General features: G+C 48.0%; 5 protein-coding genes across 6 annotated transcripts; 2 read left to right on the top strand and 3 right to left on the bottom strand.

Moving 5' to 3' along the window:
• The first annotated feature begins 515 nt into the window (after positions 1-515).
• Positions 516-2,440, top strand: LOC120454541 (spaetzle-processing enzyme). The gene is made up of 4 exons (XM_039639920.1): positions 516-662; positions 982-1,374; positions 1,606-1,915; positions 1,980-2,440. The coding sequence occupies exons 1-4, from the start codon at positions 587-589 to the stop codon at positions 2,401-2,403; spliced, it is 1,203 nt and encodes a 400-aa protein (XP_039495854.1). The 5' UTR covers positions 516-586; the 3' UTR covers positions 2,404-2,440.
• A 138-nt stretch (positions 2,441-2,578) lies between these two features.
• Positions 2,579-4,314, top strand: LOC120454540 (spaetzle-processing enzyme-like). The gene is made up of 4 exons (XM_039639919.2): positions 2,579-2,817; positions 3,021-3,422; positions 3,484-3,802; positions 3,865-4,314. The coding sequence occupies exons 1-4, from the start codon at positions 2,742-2,744 to the stop codon at positions 4,286-4,288; spliced, it is 1,221 nt and encodes a 406-aa protein (XP_039495853.1). The 5' UTR covers positions 2,579-2,741; the 3' UTR covers positions 4,289-4,314.
• Positions 4,277-9,902, bottom strand: LOC120454538 ((E3-independent) E2 ubiquitin-conjugating enzyme). Of its 2 annotated transcripts, XM_039639916.2 has the most exons (10): positions 9,193-9,902; positions 8,755-9,017; positions 8,487-8,691; positions 8,180-8,432; positions 7,683-8,107; positions 7,336-7,625; positions 6,394-7,279; positions 5,369-6,326; positions 5,085-5,303; positions 4,277-5,030 (listed from the first exon to the last, which is right to left on the bottom strand). In XM_039639916.2, the coding sequence occupies exons 1-10, from the start codon at positions 9,601-9,603 to the stop codon at positions 4,822-4,824; spliced, it is 4,119 nt and encodes a 1,372-aa protein (XP_039495850.1). In that variant the 5' UTR covers positions 9,604-9,902; the 3' UTR covers positions 4,277-4,821. The 2 variants fall into 2 exon arrangements, with proteins under 2 accessions (XP_039495850.1, XP_039495849.1); XM_039639915.2 differs by having other exon boundaries at positions 7,336-8,107.
• Positions 9,903-10,401: 499 nt separating this feature from the next.
• On the bottom strand, positions 10,402-11,468 carry LOC120454542 (outer dense fiber protein 3-like protein 2). Its single transcript, XM_039639921.1, has 4 exons — positions 11,310-11,468; positions 11,037-11,255; positions 10,791-10,977; positions 10,402-10,731 (listed from the first exon to the last, which is right to left on the bottom strand). The coding sequence occupies exons 1-4, from the start codon at positions 11,326-11,328 to the stop codon at positions 10,467-10,469; spliced, it is 690 nt and encodes a 229-aa protein (XP_039495855.1). The 5' UTR covers positions 11,329-11,468; the 3' UTR covers positions 10,402-10,466.
• Positions 11,469-11,546: 78 nt separating this feature from the next.
• LOC120454539 (probable vesicular acetylcholine transporter-B) lies at positions 11,547-14,127 on the bottom strand. The gene is made up of 6 exons (XM_039639917.2): positions 13,787-14,127; positions 13,117-13,722; positions 12,390-12,991; positions 12,108-12,324; positions 11,925-12,049; positions 11,547-11,862 (listed from the first exon to the last, which is right to left on the bottom strand). Exons 1-6 carry the CDS (start codon positions 13,965-13,967, stop codon positions 11,770-11,772), a joined length of 1,824 nt encoding a protein of 607 aa, XP_039495851.1. The 5' UTR covers positions 13,968-14,127; the 3' UTR covers positions 11,547-11,769.
• Between the last annotated feature and the right edge of the window lie 840 nt (positions 14,128-14,967).

A 14,967-nucleotide genomic window follows, 5' to 3' on the forward strand; every position in this document is an offset into this window, starting at 1 on the left:
TCATCTCGACGTTCATACGGACAGACGGACGGACAGACGGACATGGCTAGATCGACTCGGCTATTGATCCTGATCAAGAATATATATACTTTATATGGTCGGAAACGCTTCCTTCTGCCTGTTACATACTTTTCAACGAATCTAGTATACCCTTTTACTCTACGAGTAACGGGTATAATAAAAACAATTTATTGACATCTGAATCATAAATTGCCTTTATAAACAAACACATTACTTTATATTTCTTGATTGACTAAACAAATTTCATCAATGGAATTCATTTTTATGTTGTTTTAATTACTGCTAATTATGTTATCAGTCAATTTAAGCTAGAATTATGATTAAGCATCAAAGAAAAAAGCTTCTAGGAAGTCCACCTGCGGGTTTGCCCAGTTCAGCTGCCCTAATATGTATATAAGCAACAGACGGGAAAAGACCAACCCACTCAAGTAGCTTTTGCCTGGCTTGAAAATGTAGATTGTAGATAGGTTCTATGATAACCTCTACGAATCACATCCAATGCATCGGGAGAGAAACTGAAACCGGACAACTTGATTAGTATCAGCTCGTAGCCCGTAGCGACGAGATGGCTTCTACGGATCGCAAGTTTCTGCTGCTGTCGCTGGTGGTCAGCGCATTATCCGTGTTGCTCCAACGATCAGGTGGGTAAGCTGTCCTTAAGCCAAACACTATCAATATCACTGGTGCTTTCTTTCAAAAGTTTAAAGTATATCAATGCTCAAATAAGCTGGTATAGCTTTGATATAAGCTAGAAAAACTAAAAACTTGAAGCTTGTGAAACAATAACATTAAACAATAAACATCGAGGTGTGAATATAAAATATATAAAATTTATAAAATATCAATAAATAGTTCGTCGGACTACGAATTTCAGTAGAAAATATTATTTTGAAGTCCATCAGTAATGGATTACTTCAGAACCGGTTAGACTGCATCGTAAACCGCGCTCTTCCCTTCCAGACGCGGCGCAGATCAGCTTCGGCAGCTGTACGCCCCAGCAGAGCGATGAGAGCGGCCAGTGCGTCCACATCACCAGCTGCCCCTACCTGGCCAACCTGCTGATGGTGGAGCCGAAGACTCCCGCCCAGCGTGTCCTGCTCACCAAGAGCCAGTGCGGTCTGGACAACCGGGTTGAGGGCCTGGTGAATCGCATCCTTGTCTGCTGTCCGCAGAGCAAGCGGGGCAATGGCGCGGACCTGGAAGCAACTCCTCCGCCGGCGGATGCACTGCAGCGGGGCGATGTGCTGCCTGGAAATGACGTCTGCGGCTTCCTCTTCGGTGATCGCATTTTCGGGGGCACCAACACGAGCATCTGGGAGTTCCCATGGATGGTGTTGCTGCAGTACAAAAAACGTGAGTATATGGCGCATTCTAATCTCTTATAAGAAGGTTATTGCACAAGGTGAGCTGTTATCATTCTATAATCACAATTTCAAATCAACTTGAAGATCAGTTTGTTGGTTTGATTTCCCAAGGATGGGATCATTAAAAAGATGATAATAGAGAAAAAAACTTATATATAAATAATAAAAGTATTATATTATTATCAAATCTCAATACAATAGTTACAAAATCTCGTTTCAGTTTTTTCTGAAACCTATTCCTTTAACTGCGGCGGCGCTTTGCTCAACTCCCGCTACGTCCTGACCGCCGGACACTGCCTGGCCAGTCGGGAGCTGGACAAATCCGGTGCCGTCCTGCACAGCGTTCGCCTGGGCGAGTGGGACACCCGTACGGATCCCGACTGCAGCACCCAGATGAATGGACAGCGCATCTGTGCGCCCAAACACATCGACATCGAGGTGGAGAAGGGCATCATCCACGAGCAGTTTGGCCCCAATTCCGTGGACCAGCGGAATGACATAGCGTTGGTGCGTCTCAAGCGGAGTGTCAGGTGCGTGGACCAGAGATCCCTCAAGATCTATTCCACTGACTTGGTTGTTGGTTGCCTTCCACAGCTACACCGACTACGTGCGTCCCATATGTCTGCCCACTGATAGTTTAGTTCAGAACAACTTCGTGGACTACGGCATGGATGTGGCTGGCTGGGGACTCACTGAGAACATGCAGCCCAGTGCCATCAAGCTGAAGATCACCGTCAACGTGTGGAACCTGACCAGTTGCCAGGACAAGTACTCCACGTTCAAGGTGAAACTGGACGAGACGCAGATGTGTGCCGGCGGGCAGATGGGCGTGGATACATGCGGTGGCGATTCCGGCGGTCCCCTAATGGTGCCCATATCCACAGGTGGCCGGGATGTCTTCTACATCGCCGGCGTCACCTCCTACGGCACAAAGCCCTGCGGCCTCAAGGGTTGGCCCGGCGTCTATACCCGCACGGGAGCCTATATCGATTGGATCAAGCAGAAGTTGGAGCCATAATAAATGTAGATACATGCTAGCCATGTGAAAATCGCAATGTAGATCTATTGGGGGTTGATCCATTCACAACATATCATCGGCACTGTCAGGTTTGGCGAGCACAACCGGTTGCAAGTGAACAGCTTTTCACTCACTAGATCAGCGAATTCTAGTGGATTGCCCCATGTAGTTTCCGATATTCTAATGGAAAAGTAGAGGAAAATCCCTCCAACTCAGCGTGCCAGTTGCAATATGCGTCTCACTCGACCAGTTCAGTGATATATGTACAGATATAGTAACCTCATGTCAATCAAGCCGGAGAGCTTGGTTAGTATCACCTGGGATTCTAGAGAGTCAAGATGGCTTCTACGGACTGGAAGTTTCTACTTTTGCCACTGGTGATCGGCGCATTTTCCGAATGTGTCCAACTTTCAGGTGGGTGAGCTGTTCTTGCCAGCCATAAAACAACTGGATTCCCTTACATTTTTTAAATATTTTAACTGCCTTTAAAATGTTAATAACTAGCTTAAAATAACAGCAATGAGCTAGATCACTTTAGTTTTCCAGCAATTGTGTAGATACCTTTGAAAAATATCTTGACTGAGAACCGATAAGACTGCATCGCTTTCCACTTCCAGATGGGGCGCGGATTACCTTTGGTAGCTGTGCTCCCCAGGAGAGCGAGGAGCGTGGCCAGTGCATCCACATCACCAGCTGCCCCTTTCTCGCCGACTTGCTGACGACGGAGCCAAAGACTCCCGCCCAGCGTCTCCTCCTCTCCAAGAGTCAATGTGGAGTGGACAACCGAGCTGAGGGTCAGCTGAACAGCACCCTTGTCTGCTGTCCGCGTAGCAAGCGGATCGACAGCGAGGATACGGCGGAATCAACGCATCTGCCAGGAGGAAGAGATGAAGAGCAGCCGGGCAATGTGCTGCCTGGAAACGACGTCTGCGGATTCCTCTTCGCTGATCGCATTTTTGGTGGAACCAACACGAGCATCTGGGAATTCCCATGGATGGTGTTGCTGCAGTATAGAAAAGGTCAGTGGGTGAGTAGGTATGAATACCTCTCTCTATTCATGGAATATTCTGTATAATTTAGCAAATGCCACATCTTCAAGTGCGTTTACTTTTCACTGCGGCGGCACTTTGCTGAACTCCCGCTACGTCCTGACAGCTGGTCACTGCCTGGCCAACCACAAACTGGAGCAGGCCGGCGTCGTCCTGCACAGCGTTCGCCTGGGCGAGTGGGACACCCGTACCGATCCCGACTGCGCCACGCAGATGAATGGACAGCGCATCTGTGCACCGAATCACATCGACATCGAGGTGGAGAAGGGCATCGTGCATGACCAGTATGTGCCCAATTCGGTGGACCAGCAGAACGACATTGCTTTGGTGCGTCTGAGGAGGAGTGTCAGGTGTGTAAATGTGAGAGTAGAGTATTCCACAACGTATTCATCATTGTTTATTCCATCGCCAGCTACACCGACTATGTGCGCCCCATTTGCCTGCCCACCGACGATCTGATCCGGAACCAGTTCGTGGACTACGGCATGGATGTGGCCGGCTGGGGAATCACTGAGAGCAGGCAGCCCAGTCCGACCAAGCTAAAGGTGGCCATGAACGTTGTGAACCGAACGATATGCCAGGAGAAGTACAGCTCCTTCAAGGTGAAACTATATGACTCCCAGTTGTGTGCCGGCGGCATGAAGGGTATGGATACCTGCGAAGGCGATTCCGGCGGTCCTTTGATGGTGTCCATATCGACTGGCGGCCGGGATGTATTCCACATCGCTGGCATCACCTCCTACGGTACTAAGCAGTGCGGGATCGGCGGATGGCCCGGCGTTTATACCCGTACGGGTGCGTTCATCGATTGGATACAGCAGAAATTGGAGGCATAATAAATAAAATTGCTAGTTTATTCACATTTCTCGCATTGGCTAGCTTACAATATTACGTACATGGTGCTGATTGGGGGACGAGAGCGGGACTAACTAAGCTAAGTTCTAGTGGAATGCCTACAAGGATTCGCGCAGGCCAGCGTTCACATTTGTCGGAACAAAACATTAATTACAATTTGTTGGCTGGCCTGACAACAACAAAAATTAAAACTCACTGACATTACATGAGGCGGATCCGTTTAACAATTGATGCTTAGTTGCGCGCTATATATAATTCAGCTTTACATTGTTTTTCTTTCGTTTTGTTTGTGTGAGCTAATAACCAATAATCTTAACAAATTTTGTTAAACTAAAAGGCTGTTTGCCAGCAATATGAGCTGAGAGAAATTCGAGATTCGAGAAAGGGGCTATAAAACGGTGACCCTTGCCGGGGGCCCAGATCAGACTCCCAAAACGAAAGCGGCAAAAGTCTTGTGGTTCTTCAGATAGGCACCATTTTTTCACAGGCATGCGCTGGGCAGGACGCGTGGCACTCAGATCTCCTCCGGAGCAGCACGCGGCGCAGTGCCAATACCAGTCGCAATGCCATTTCGTTCATCCGTAACCAGATTAGCACCCAAGGCGGTCAGCTCGCTTTGTAGTTGGCTCAAAACGCCCTTGACCGCTATGCAAAAGCCTCGACTGCATGGCAGCAGCGGGAATTCGGGTAGCTCGCAGGGCGCCTTGTACTCCGCAGGCATGTCTAAGGAAATTGATGATGAATTATTGCACAAAACTCAGTAATTGGCGGACTTACCCTTGATGCTGGTTACACGCCGTCGCTGTGCCTCAAGGGAATACTCGGACCAGGCCAACATGCGGCCATACAGCTCGCTGCCAAACAGCTTGAAGTGCTCAATCAGTTCATTGCGAAAGATGAGCGGCGGATTCTTCAACTGCTTCACCGTGGAGTGGGCAATTTTTATGATGGCCATCTCGTTGTAGACACGAGAGTTCTCATTGCCCAGTTGGGTGCCTAAAAATAAATGGTTAGATAATTACAAATGCAGTCATTGGCATTGCATATAAACAGCACGTTACCTCTTTGCTTTTCGTAGCCCGCCTCATTATAGTAGGGCTCATCGACCAGTATGAGTCCCTGTATGGAGACGAGCACCTGGAGCATGGTGCTGCTGGCCGACCACACTTCGCTGTCGCGTCCCGACCATGTGCCCAGTAGCGATACACACACCTTGCCGCCCTCGTACAAGTTTGGATTCAGGCGCTCCGTGCAGTAGCTGATGTAGTGGCATACCGGCGGACTCTTCGGGTAGTCGCGACCAATTTGAAAGTCGAAGAAGAATAGGGCGTTCTGGTAGGGCGTGCGCTTTGGTCCCACCATCATTACTGACATTAGATCCATGCGATCCTCGTAGGCACGTACCACAACTCCGTCAGGTAACGAGCTCATAAGCATATGGTATTCCCGCTGCACAGCTCGCTGATACTGTGCTTTGTTAGCAGGAATCACCTGGTTGCTAATAAAATGATGTGCCGCTGGCGCATTGGGCAGTACTTGGAAACTACTCTCGTTATCGGAGGCCGTGTTGGGTATCATTGAACGAGTTGGTGACGAGCAGGCCATGGGACTGTCAATGGCCGGCAGCGACTCGGACAGCGCGTTAAGATTCAATGGCTGCTCCATGGCTTCATCCTCCGCCATTTGATCATTGGTAGCACCATCATTGAACGATTCCGCTGCCACGTAGACCACCTCAGCGGCTTCCTCTACTTCGCCCACCACATCGTTCTCGTGCTTGGGATAGCTATTTGACTTGTCCAACGACTCAGCGACCGCCTTGCGGCAATTGGCCATTTGATCCTTGATCAAATAACAAAAGACTTCGCAAACGTCGACATCACGATTTGCAACCAATTCAATTTCAAAGTCATCCATTATATTTATTGTGTGTGGCTTTATGACCAACTTATTTTCGCTGTCTGGGTTATTAGACTCATCCGAGGTGATTTCACCGCGCGAGTGGACGCCAGAATCATTCTAAATGAAAAGCAAAAGTTGTGTAACTAAGCAACAAATAGATTTTAAAAAATTTGAGTATTCTTACCTTTGTACGATTTTCAAACGCTTTTGCAATACTTTCACGTGCGTTGGCGAACATTTCAGTGTACTCGTTGCGATACTTCCTCACCAACGGGGGATCATCTGGTGCCTCGTCCTCCTCCTCCTCCTGGTCGTCTTGCTCCTCCGTGATCTCATCAGTGCTCTTTTTGCATAGAACTTCATCCATCTCCGTAGATGATTTTCGCTTAGTAGGAGTGGATGATGACTGAACAGACGGTACCATTAAGACTGGGTCCACTTCTATCTGGAGCGTGGATGACACCTTGGGAACGGCGGCCGAAGGCTCTGGGGTTGGTTGCGCAAGCTCATTGGTGTCAGAACATACTTCAGAGGTAGCAGGCTTGCAACGCACAATGCCATGAAAGTGGTATTCATCGAAGAAGTTAGTATTCAGCAAACGGTCTAGGGCCCGGCAATTTTTGTACACAGCCAGCAGATCGTTAAGCACTTCTGCTTTACGATTGGGGTGTAAAGCGCGGAAAAGCTTCTCAAGCGTTTTCATTGCCCTCGTGGCGCCATCAATGCCCGTTATAATATCATCATCGTTGTCCATTGACGATATGCGGCTGTTTTCCGATTGCGTCTCCCACGAGTCTTCGGATCCATCTGAATCGTACGCATCTTCTACTTCATCGTTGTGGTTGATCTCGAACAGATCCTGAGGGTAGCACATTGTGATATGCCCCTTTGCCCACCAAACACGCACTCGACCATCGGGGTAGTTGTCGATCACCTGGCCAGCAGTTGAATTAACATCCTCACCTGTAAAATTGGACACTCGGATCACCATTGTGCCGGGTCGGTACTGGTAGTCGGAGTGATCCTTCAAGTCATAAACGCTCAGCTCCTCCAATTCTTTGAACAAGGGACTACAAAGAGAAAATGACTTAGAATTCATATTGCTAAAGAGGTAAAATACACTCACATTGGATTATCCACATGGGTGTAGATGTTGAACCACATGACCTTGGCTATGCGTTCATCGTGATCCACGCACTGAATGACCCCGTAATCGGTGGCTCCCGTACTGTTCTCGTTAGCTTTGGTCACAAAGTCGCCGGGAAAGAATTCATGGTTATCCAAATGATGGATGGGATAGAGTTGAGTGGAGTGAATGCCCGTCTCCACAGTGCCATCCTGCCAGACAACCGTAACCGAGCTGTAAACGACCAGCGTTTCCACCACGATTTCATCGCCATCCTTGGGAGTTGATTCCTTTTTGGTAAAAGGTGTAGAAATTAGCTTTTTGACAGATCGCATTTTTTTCTTTACGTGTCGCCTCTTCGCAGATCGCATCGTTATTCTGGGAGCCTGGACGCCGGCACCAACACCAGCACCAGCAACAGCACCGCCACCGGCTGCAGCAGTGGTAGCAGCGGACGGAGACTGTGCATCCTCAACAACATCCGCTTCTTTTTCGGCAGTCATTGAATGCTCAAGTGGCTGTATGGACTCGTCGATATCATCCTCATCCTCCGATGTCAACATATCCTCTTTGCTGCGCTTAAACGACTTGCAAGCGTTGTGAGCATGGTCGCTAGCCGGTCGAGGCAGGCGCATACCGCTGAACTTGTTGGCCAGGCGGCGGAACTTTGGTACACTGCGAGCGTTCCCACTACTGGACGCAGATGCGTTCAGTTTGCTGGACTTGCGCTCCATCTTTTTCTGGGTGTGATAAATGGGGATGTACTTCTCCGCTGTAATACATGGAATGTATATATATGTACGTTTATTGTTACCTCTTAAGCCATTTCCAGTTAATACCATACCTTGTTCCTCTTCCCAGTCGGCGTATTTAACTAATAGATCACATTTTGAATATTTGAGGTAGAATCGATCGTGAATTTGCAGCACGTAGGACTCATAGATGCTAAGGCGCTTGACATTGTTCAGTTCCTCACCCTTGATCGAGGTCTTTGGCTGCTTTAGAGGATCGCAGTCCAAGGCATTTTCGATCTTAGAGATGGCGCGGCAAGTCCAAGCCACATTGACTGCTGTAGTGCGTATAGATTCCACGGTGTACTGGAACAATAAGGTTTGAAACTATAAATCTATAAAGGATTCACATCTTCCTACCACAGCACGACCCTTGCGAGTTACGGGAAGAGTAATCTCAGGAGTCAGATTCTTCACACGATCCGGCGGCGGCATGCGACCGACTACAATGTTTCCCGGAAAGTAGACATTGGGATTGAAGAACTCGCGGGCGCATTGGGACACAGCATCCTTAAACTTGTGGAAATCGTTGGAGGTGATCTCCACACGGGCTCCATTGGCAGATCTTGAATAAAGAATAAAAATTGAAAATTATGTTTGCCATTGGGTAATGGTATTACTAGCATACCTGAGCACAGCGCACTCGTCGACATTGACGGTGGTGCCTATCCAGGTGTCCAGGCAGACGGGCACATCCCTGGTCCATTCGGATATCGGCCGCAGTCGCTCGGCGGGCACATTTTTGATGACCATTTTGGAGCCCATTACCATGACATCGGCGCGCACATTGACATCCCGCACGTAGCCCGCCTGGCCAACCAGATCCTTTTGTCCTGGCAGACGCCTCCGCACCACATCGCCGGGCATTAGCGTGCGATCCGCCAGACCAATCTGTGTATATGCCACATGGTTTGGGGGCGACGAATGGATGGAACAAATTGGAAAAGAAGCAAACAAACACGTGTCAAAAAAACGTGAAGAGCAAACCCAAAACAGTTGTGAAAACAGTTATTTTTTTGGAGAGAGACCTTGAGCGTTACATAACCTCAACATGGAGTTTACTCACCGACTGTTCCGTGTGCACCATCTCCTTGCCATCTGGATAGAAGGCCACACGCACCTCACCCTTGGACAGGCCATCGTCATCGTCCCCGTCGTCGGATGAATATAATTCGGTCGTTTCGGTTACCAAGCCGAAATGGACGCGACCACGGCGATCGATGCGGAATACCTCGTCCTCATAGAAGAACTGGCACTCGTTGTTGCCCTGGGTTTTCGATGGCACCTGCCCACCACCCGATCGACGGGAGTGGGAATTGGCGTTGTGGCGCCCCTCCTGATTAGGGGTCCTTGCCTGCTCCTGCGAGGACGGCGGATTTGGCAGCGTCGGTGTCCGTGGAGCACCCTCCTCGAAATCCTGCTGCGGTTGACCTGGTGCACCACCTGGAGCGGCCGCACCCGCCACATTGCTCAACATGTTACCAATCGTAAGCTGGGAACATGGAAGGCAAAAATTCAGTGGCCGAATTTTTGCGTTGCGAATATTTCTTTTCCTTTTATTGGCCACTTAACTATTAACAAATTGCTATACTATATATATATATAGATATATGTATATTCTATGCCCGACGAGCCACTGACACACAAAACACACAACTAATTTACGGGCTGGAGCAGTCTATCAATTTACTTGGCCAATTTCGCCAACTTCTTTCGAAAAACTATAAATAAAACAGACAAAATCTACAAACAAAACGAGAAACTCGGAGAAAAAGAATTTTGTGACTGAAAAATACCGGAGTTAGATAAAATCGATGGTTCTGAGTTCCAGTTACATTTAGCGAGCACTCGAACCATTATCTGGCTAACAGCGCTCTGTTAAGTGCAAGCAACAACAACAAACTGAGCAATTGCCCGCGAAATTGAAAAGAACTAGTCAATATACAAATCTATACAAAACTATACAAAAAAAAAATCGGCATTCTTCAAAGGCGTTAATAGAGTAGCACTACCTCCTAATTCCGTAAAATAGTAAGTGGTTTTTTCATGCCAGCAAACTCACAGCCGTGTTGATAAAAAAAAAGTAATTCTTTGGTTGTTCAAAAAATGTGTCTTTTCAAATACTTATTTGACAGAATGTTCAATTTAATTTTTTTATTTTCATCTGCGATTACGTCATCAAAATTCCACCTTTTACCTTGCTGAAAAAAACGCATATGACTCAAATCCCATTTTAGTTTTAGCCGCTAACAGCATTGTTCATAAACTATAAAACTTGGTATCAAAAGAATTGTTTATTCACAAAAATTTTGGAACATTTCTTCTAATATTGCAATGGATCTACATGTTGTCACATCTAACTATCATGGGTGGAGCGAACTGGTGGTGGCGCACACCGAAGGAGTAGCCCGGTCCACTCTTGCCAGGACGATAGTACATCAGGTCGTAGTAGTTGGGTCCGGGTCCGACATTCTCGCCAGGAATAGTGGTCCTCGGCTGCATGGAGTATATCGGAGCACGAGTGAGCTTGACATTGATATCACCACCACCATATGCAGCCGGACCCGGTGAATTCGTCTTGTTCAAAATCTTCGTTTGCAGTCCCCTGAAATACAAACAAATTGAAGCAATTTGGCGAAGGATTAACTATTGTAAGTTACTCACATGCTATAGCTGGGAACTCCAGGACGAACCGCATTGACCTCGTACTTGTAGGCATTGGGACCGGGACCATCCTTCTTGAAGTTGAAGTCCGTTCGCAGACCCATCGAATAGGACGGAGCATTCACACCCTTGAAGAATGGCCTATTGTGGACATCGTGTGCTCCGGGACCAGGACTGCTTCGCTTGTCTACGATGATGCAGTTTAACCAAAAAGAGTCACGTCTTTGCTATAAGTGAAGTACTCACCGATGACGTTGGTCCTGGGCGCCATTGAGAACTCCAACCCCTTGCTCGTGCCATAGCGCGTCAACTTGTCGACCTTGTAGGCCCCGGGACCAGGACCCAGATCCTCACCAGGCGCACGGGTGCGCATGCCAAAGGAGTACTGTGGCATGCGCTGCTTGCGGTTATCGTGCTTATCATAGCCCACAGTGGGGGGCAGCATATAGACGCCGGGTCCGGGGCCTTCGAAGAAAATATGAGTATTGTTCCTTTATAATTTAATGAATTTCCACTCACCAAAAGGTCGCACCGCCATTTTGTTGTTATTTAGTTTTGTGCAATATTAGACAGAAAAACTGTTTTAAAATTTAGTCCCCAATTTGAGGTGTTTGCCGAAAGGATTCCAGAAGCAGAATGAGGCATTCATGAGCTCGACCTCTCAGCTCCAGGCGAAGTCGGTTTCATGGCACACTTGTTATTGAAAAGGTTTTATAACTTTTATAAATTCATTCAAACTCCATTGAAATAAATATTGCGTAATACTTTTTAATCGGACAATTTGATCATAAGAACTTAAGTTACTTCAAGACATGGTAAAGTGATATTAGTTATAGGAGATTCGAATTTGCTCGGGAATTAAATGGTTTACAAAAATCAGCTCCATATATATTGCTTTATTGAGCCAAAGGAACGCCTAATTTGGACACTCAAGGTTGTCTGATATTTTTGGATATTCTGGACAACTGGGCAGTACAGCTTATTCCACATCCATGGAGTTGTAAAGTTGCTTATACCTAGATCCTCGCCCGCTGCTTTGGAGCAGCATATCGTTATGCCGTTCCCTCAGGGCCTGTAAAACCAAAACATATATATAGTTCATAGTTTCATTGGAAAATATTAAAACTTGTTTACCTTTGGATCGTATTTCTGATGCAAGTAGACCAGAATGGGGCCATAAATCATATTGAATATGCCGACAATGCGCATCAGCCAAGCAAAGCCAAAGGTCTGGGCCAACTCACCGCCAATCAGGGGAGCTATAAAGCCGATATATATATATACACTTTTATTTAGAAAAAGATATTGTGAACTCACCTAAGCAATAGGCCAGACTCACAGAGGTCTGCTGGATGGCATAGACGGTGCCGTAGCTGGACATGGAACTGCTGCCCTCGCCCTGCTCCTCCTGGGCGAGTGTTGCATCCACAAAGGTGGCCAAAAGTGGCACCAGTGCCGCATCGATTACACCAATGCCCAGGCCCAAGGCGAAATGGGGCATCAGCAGTTGGGCAACCGTTGTAGCACTGGGTATCTGTAAAATGCAAAGTTAAAATTGCAGCATGTTCCCATTTATATTCCATAAATAAATGTTCTCACCAATATAGAGGCTACTCCCACCAGCAGCAAACTGACACAGGACACCTTCACCTGGCCATATTTGTAGGCAATGCTGCCGAAGAAGTTCGTGCCCACAAAGTAGCCCACGGAGTCGGGAATGAAAACGGTGCCCAGCTGCCACTTGTTGGGCTTCAGATACTGGATGAGCCAGATGGGCAGACAGGGCTCCAGCATGGCCATTGTGGAGGTGGAAAACCAAATGGCCAGTACAATGGCCAGGATCATTTTGCACTCGAGCAGCGTTTGCCACTTGGGACTATCCTCCACCACTACCTCCGGCTGCACACTCAGATCCATGGTCAGCAGCTGGAGACCCAAACTCAGGAACATCAGAGTGGACAGAATGATAAACGGCGCCGATTTGCCCATCAGATCATACAGTATACCACCAAAGGGATAGCCCAGCAGCACACCCAATGCGATGCTGCCCAGGATGATGCCCATCACCTTGGAGCGGCGTGCCTCCTCCGGATAATGCTGGGCCACCAGGCTCATGCCGCAGATGTTGATGCAAGCGGATCCCACGCCCTGCACCGCCCGCGCCACCAGGAGTGCCCAGTAGGACTCACCAATGGTGAAAACTGAAAGGTATAACTCATTAGATCGAAATTACGCATTAAATACAAAATGATGATGAAAAAAGTAGTATGATGAGGTGCTTGCCAATTGAAAACCCAATCAATGGCCCCCAAAATAGACCACTTACCCAGCGAGGAGAGGAGCAGGAAGAAGGTGCCGACGACAATGGGAAGGCGGTAGCCAAACTTGCTGGACGCGTTGCCGACAATCGGATTGAAAATTAATTGGACCAGGGCCTTCATGGCCAGCAGCAGGCCGATGGAGCCATTCTCCTGCGTCAAGGTCAACTCCTTGTTGTTGTTGTTGCTGCTGCTGCTGTCGTGGGTGGGCAGCTTCCTGTTCCTGCTCTTGTGCCCATTCCCATGGCCATGCCCATGCCCAATTCCAGTGACATTAGTGCCGCCCGACTGACCATCCATCAGCTTTGAAGGCGGTAGCATGGACGTGGAATTGTGCGTGGATGTGATCGTTGTGGTGGTGCTTCTGGTGGTCGTGGTTGTTGTGGTGCTCGTGGTGGTTGTGGCTTCTGTGGACAGCTGGAACAGGGTGAAGTTAACCATGGATCTGCCCGGTATCGGATGCTTGGAGATGTACAGATGCGGATGTGCGCCGCCACTCGGTTCTCCAGCCCGATGGCCGAGTTTCGCGAATGGCGATGTGTCCTCCAGATTGAGCACCACTGCCGACGACGTATCCGCCTCCAGCCTGGCCAGATAATCCGGCAGGATGGGCACTGCAAATGGCGAAAAACGACATCGTTTATTACCGCGCTTATCGGTAATTGATTTGGCCATTACCAATTACGGTCAGCAGCATGTTATCTAGCAGCAGGGCCAGGTACACAATCACGGCAATCAGGCAGCGATTGGAGGAGCCATTGGCTCCGGTTGGTGTGGAGCTGCGTCTGCCGGAGGCGTTCAGTTGGACAGCCGCCTGAGTCTGCGACTCCGAGCGGCAGTGTGAGTGTTTCTCCGACATGGCTAATTGGATGGCACAGAGATAGCGCCAAATTAGGCTGCCATATGGCCACTCGATTCGCGCCACAAAGTATATGCTCCCGAGTGTCCCGAGTATCTATGGTATCCAACACGGAGTGCGCCAACAGGTGGTGGTGCTGCCACAACGACGTATGTGCGAATATTGAAAGGCGGCGACAAGTTGCCGTTCCATTTTATTGACACCCCACCCCAGACGAGCCGAGCCGAGTGAGCAGCCGAGTGAGCAGCCAGTTGGCCAGGAGGCCGATGGCAACCCATCAACCAGATGGAACCCACTCCAGGCCATTCTATGCTGTTTGTGTTCAACATGGCCACGATGGTGACCTACGGGTCAGGGTATGTGGCTTTTTCAAAAACATTTCTACTAAACTGAAGCACACAAGCTATATAGATTTTATATGTGCCTTTGTGCAAAGTTGATGGACGATTTCGTAGTTAGAAGATTTCTTAGTTTTAAAAAAGAAAGAGCATTTATGGTTTGCACATAACCATTTTCATATTGAACTGGTAATAGTTTTTTTCGTTAACACGGCACACACTTGGCTTTAAAGCTTTTGCCATGACATGGGATTCTTTATTATTAGCACTCCCCCTTGGTTATGGAAAATGGTGGTGAGATGGAGATTAAAGCTCTCGGTTTAAAGAGCCGGCAAAACGAGTGTTTTGCCACGGCCCCGATAAGCAGGCTATGGACTTTTAGCCTTTAGTCACATTTTCCATTTCATTGCATCTCCTTTTTTCCCATTTAAATTTGGTCCCAAGCCGTTTCGTGATGAATTTCTCGCTCTTTATGCTAAAAATTGATTTTGTAAAAGGGGGGATTTTGTGGCAGCCAGCCGTTGATATTGACCTATTTATAGGCTACGTGTGGCACAAATAACCAAGTAATTGCTCACCAAATAAAATCTGCTAATCCGTAACCAAATAGATGATAGCTTAAGGTAATAATTAACCGAATAACTTGATAAGAACAGAACACA

Source organism: Drosophila santomea, chromosome 3R (assembly GCF_016746245.2).
Source record: "Drosophila santomea strain STO CAGO 1482 chromosome 3R, Prin_Dsan_1.1, whole genome shotgun sequence".
NCBI lineage: Eukaryota > Metazoa > Arthropoda > Insecta > Diptera > Drosophilidae > Drosophila > Drosophila santomea.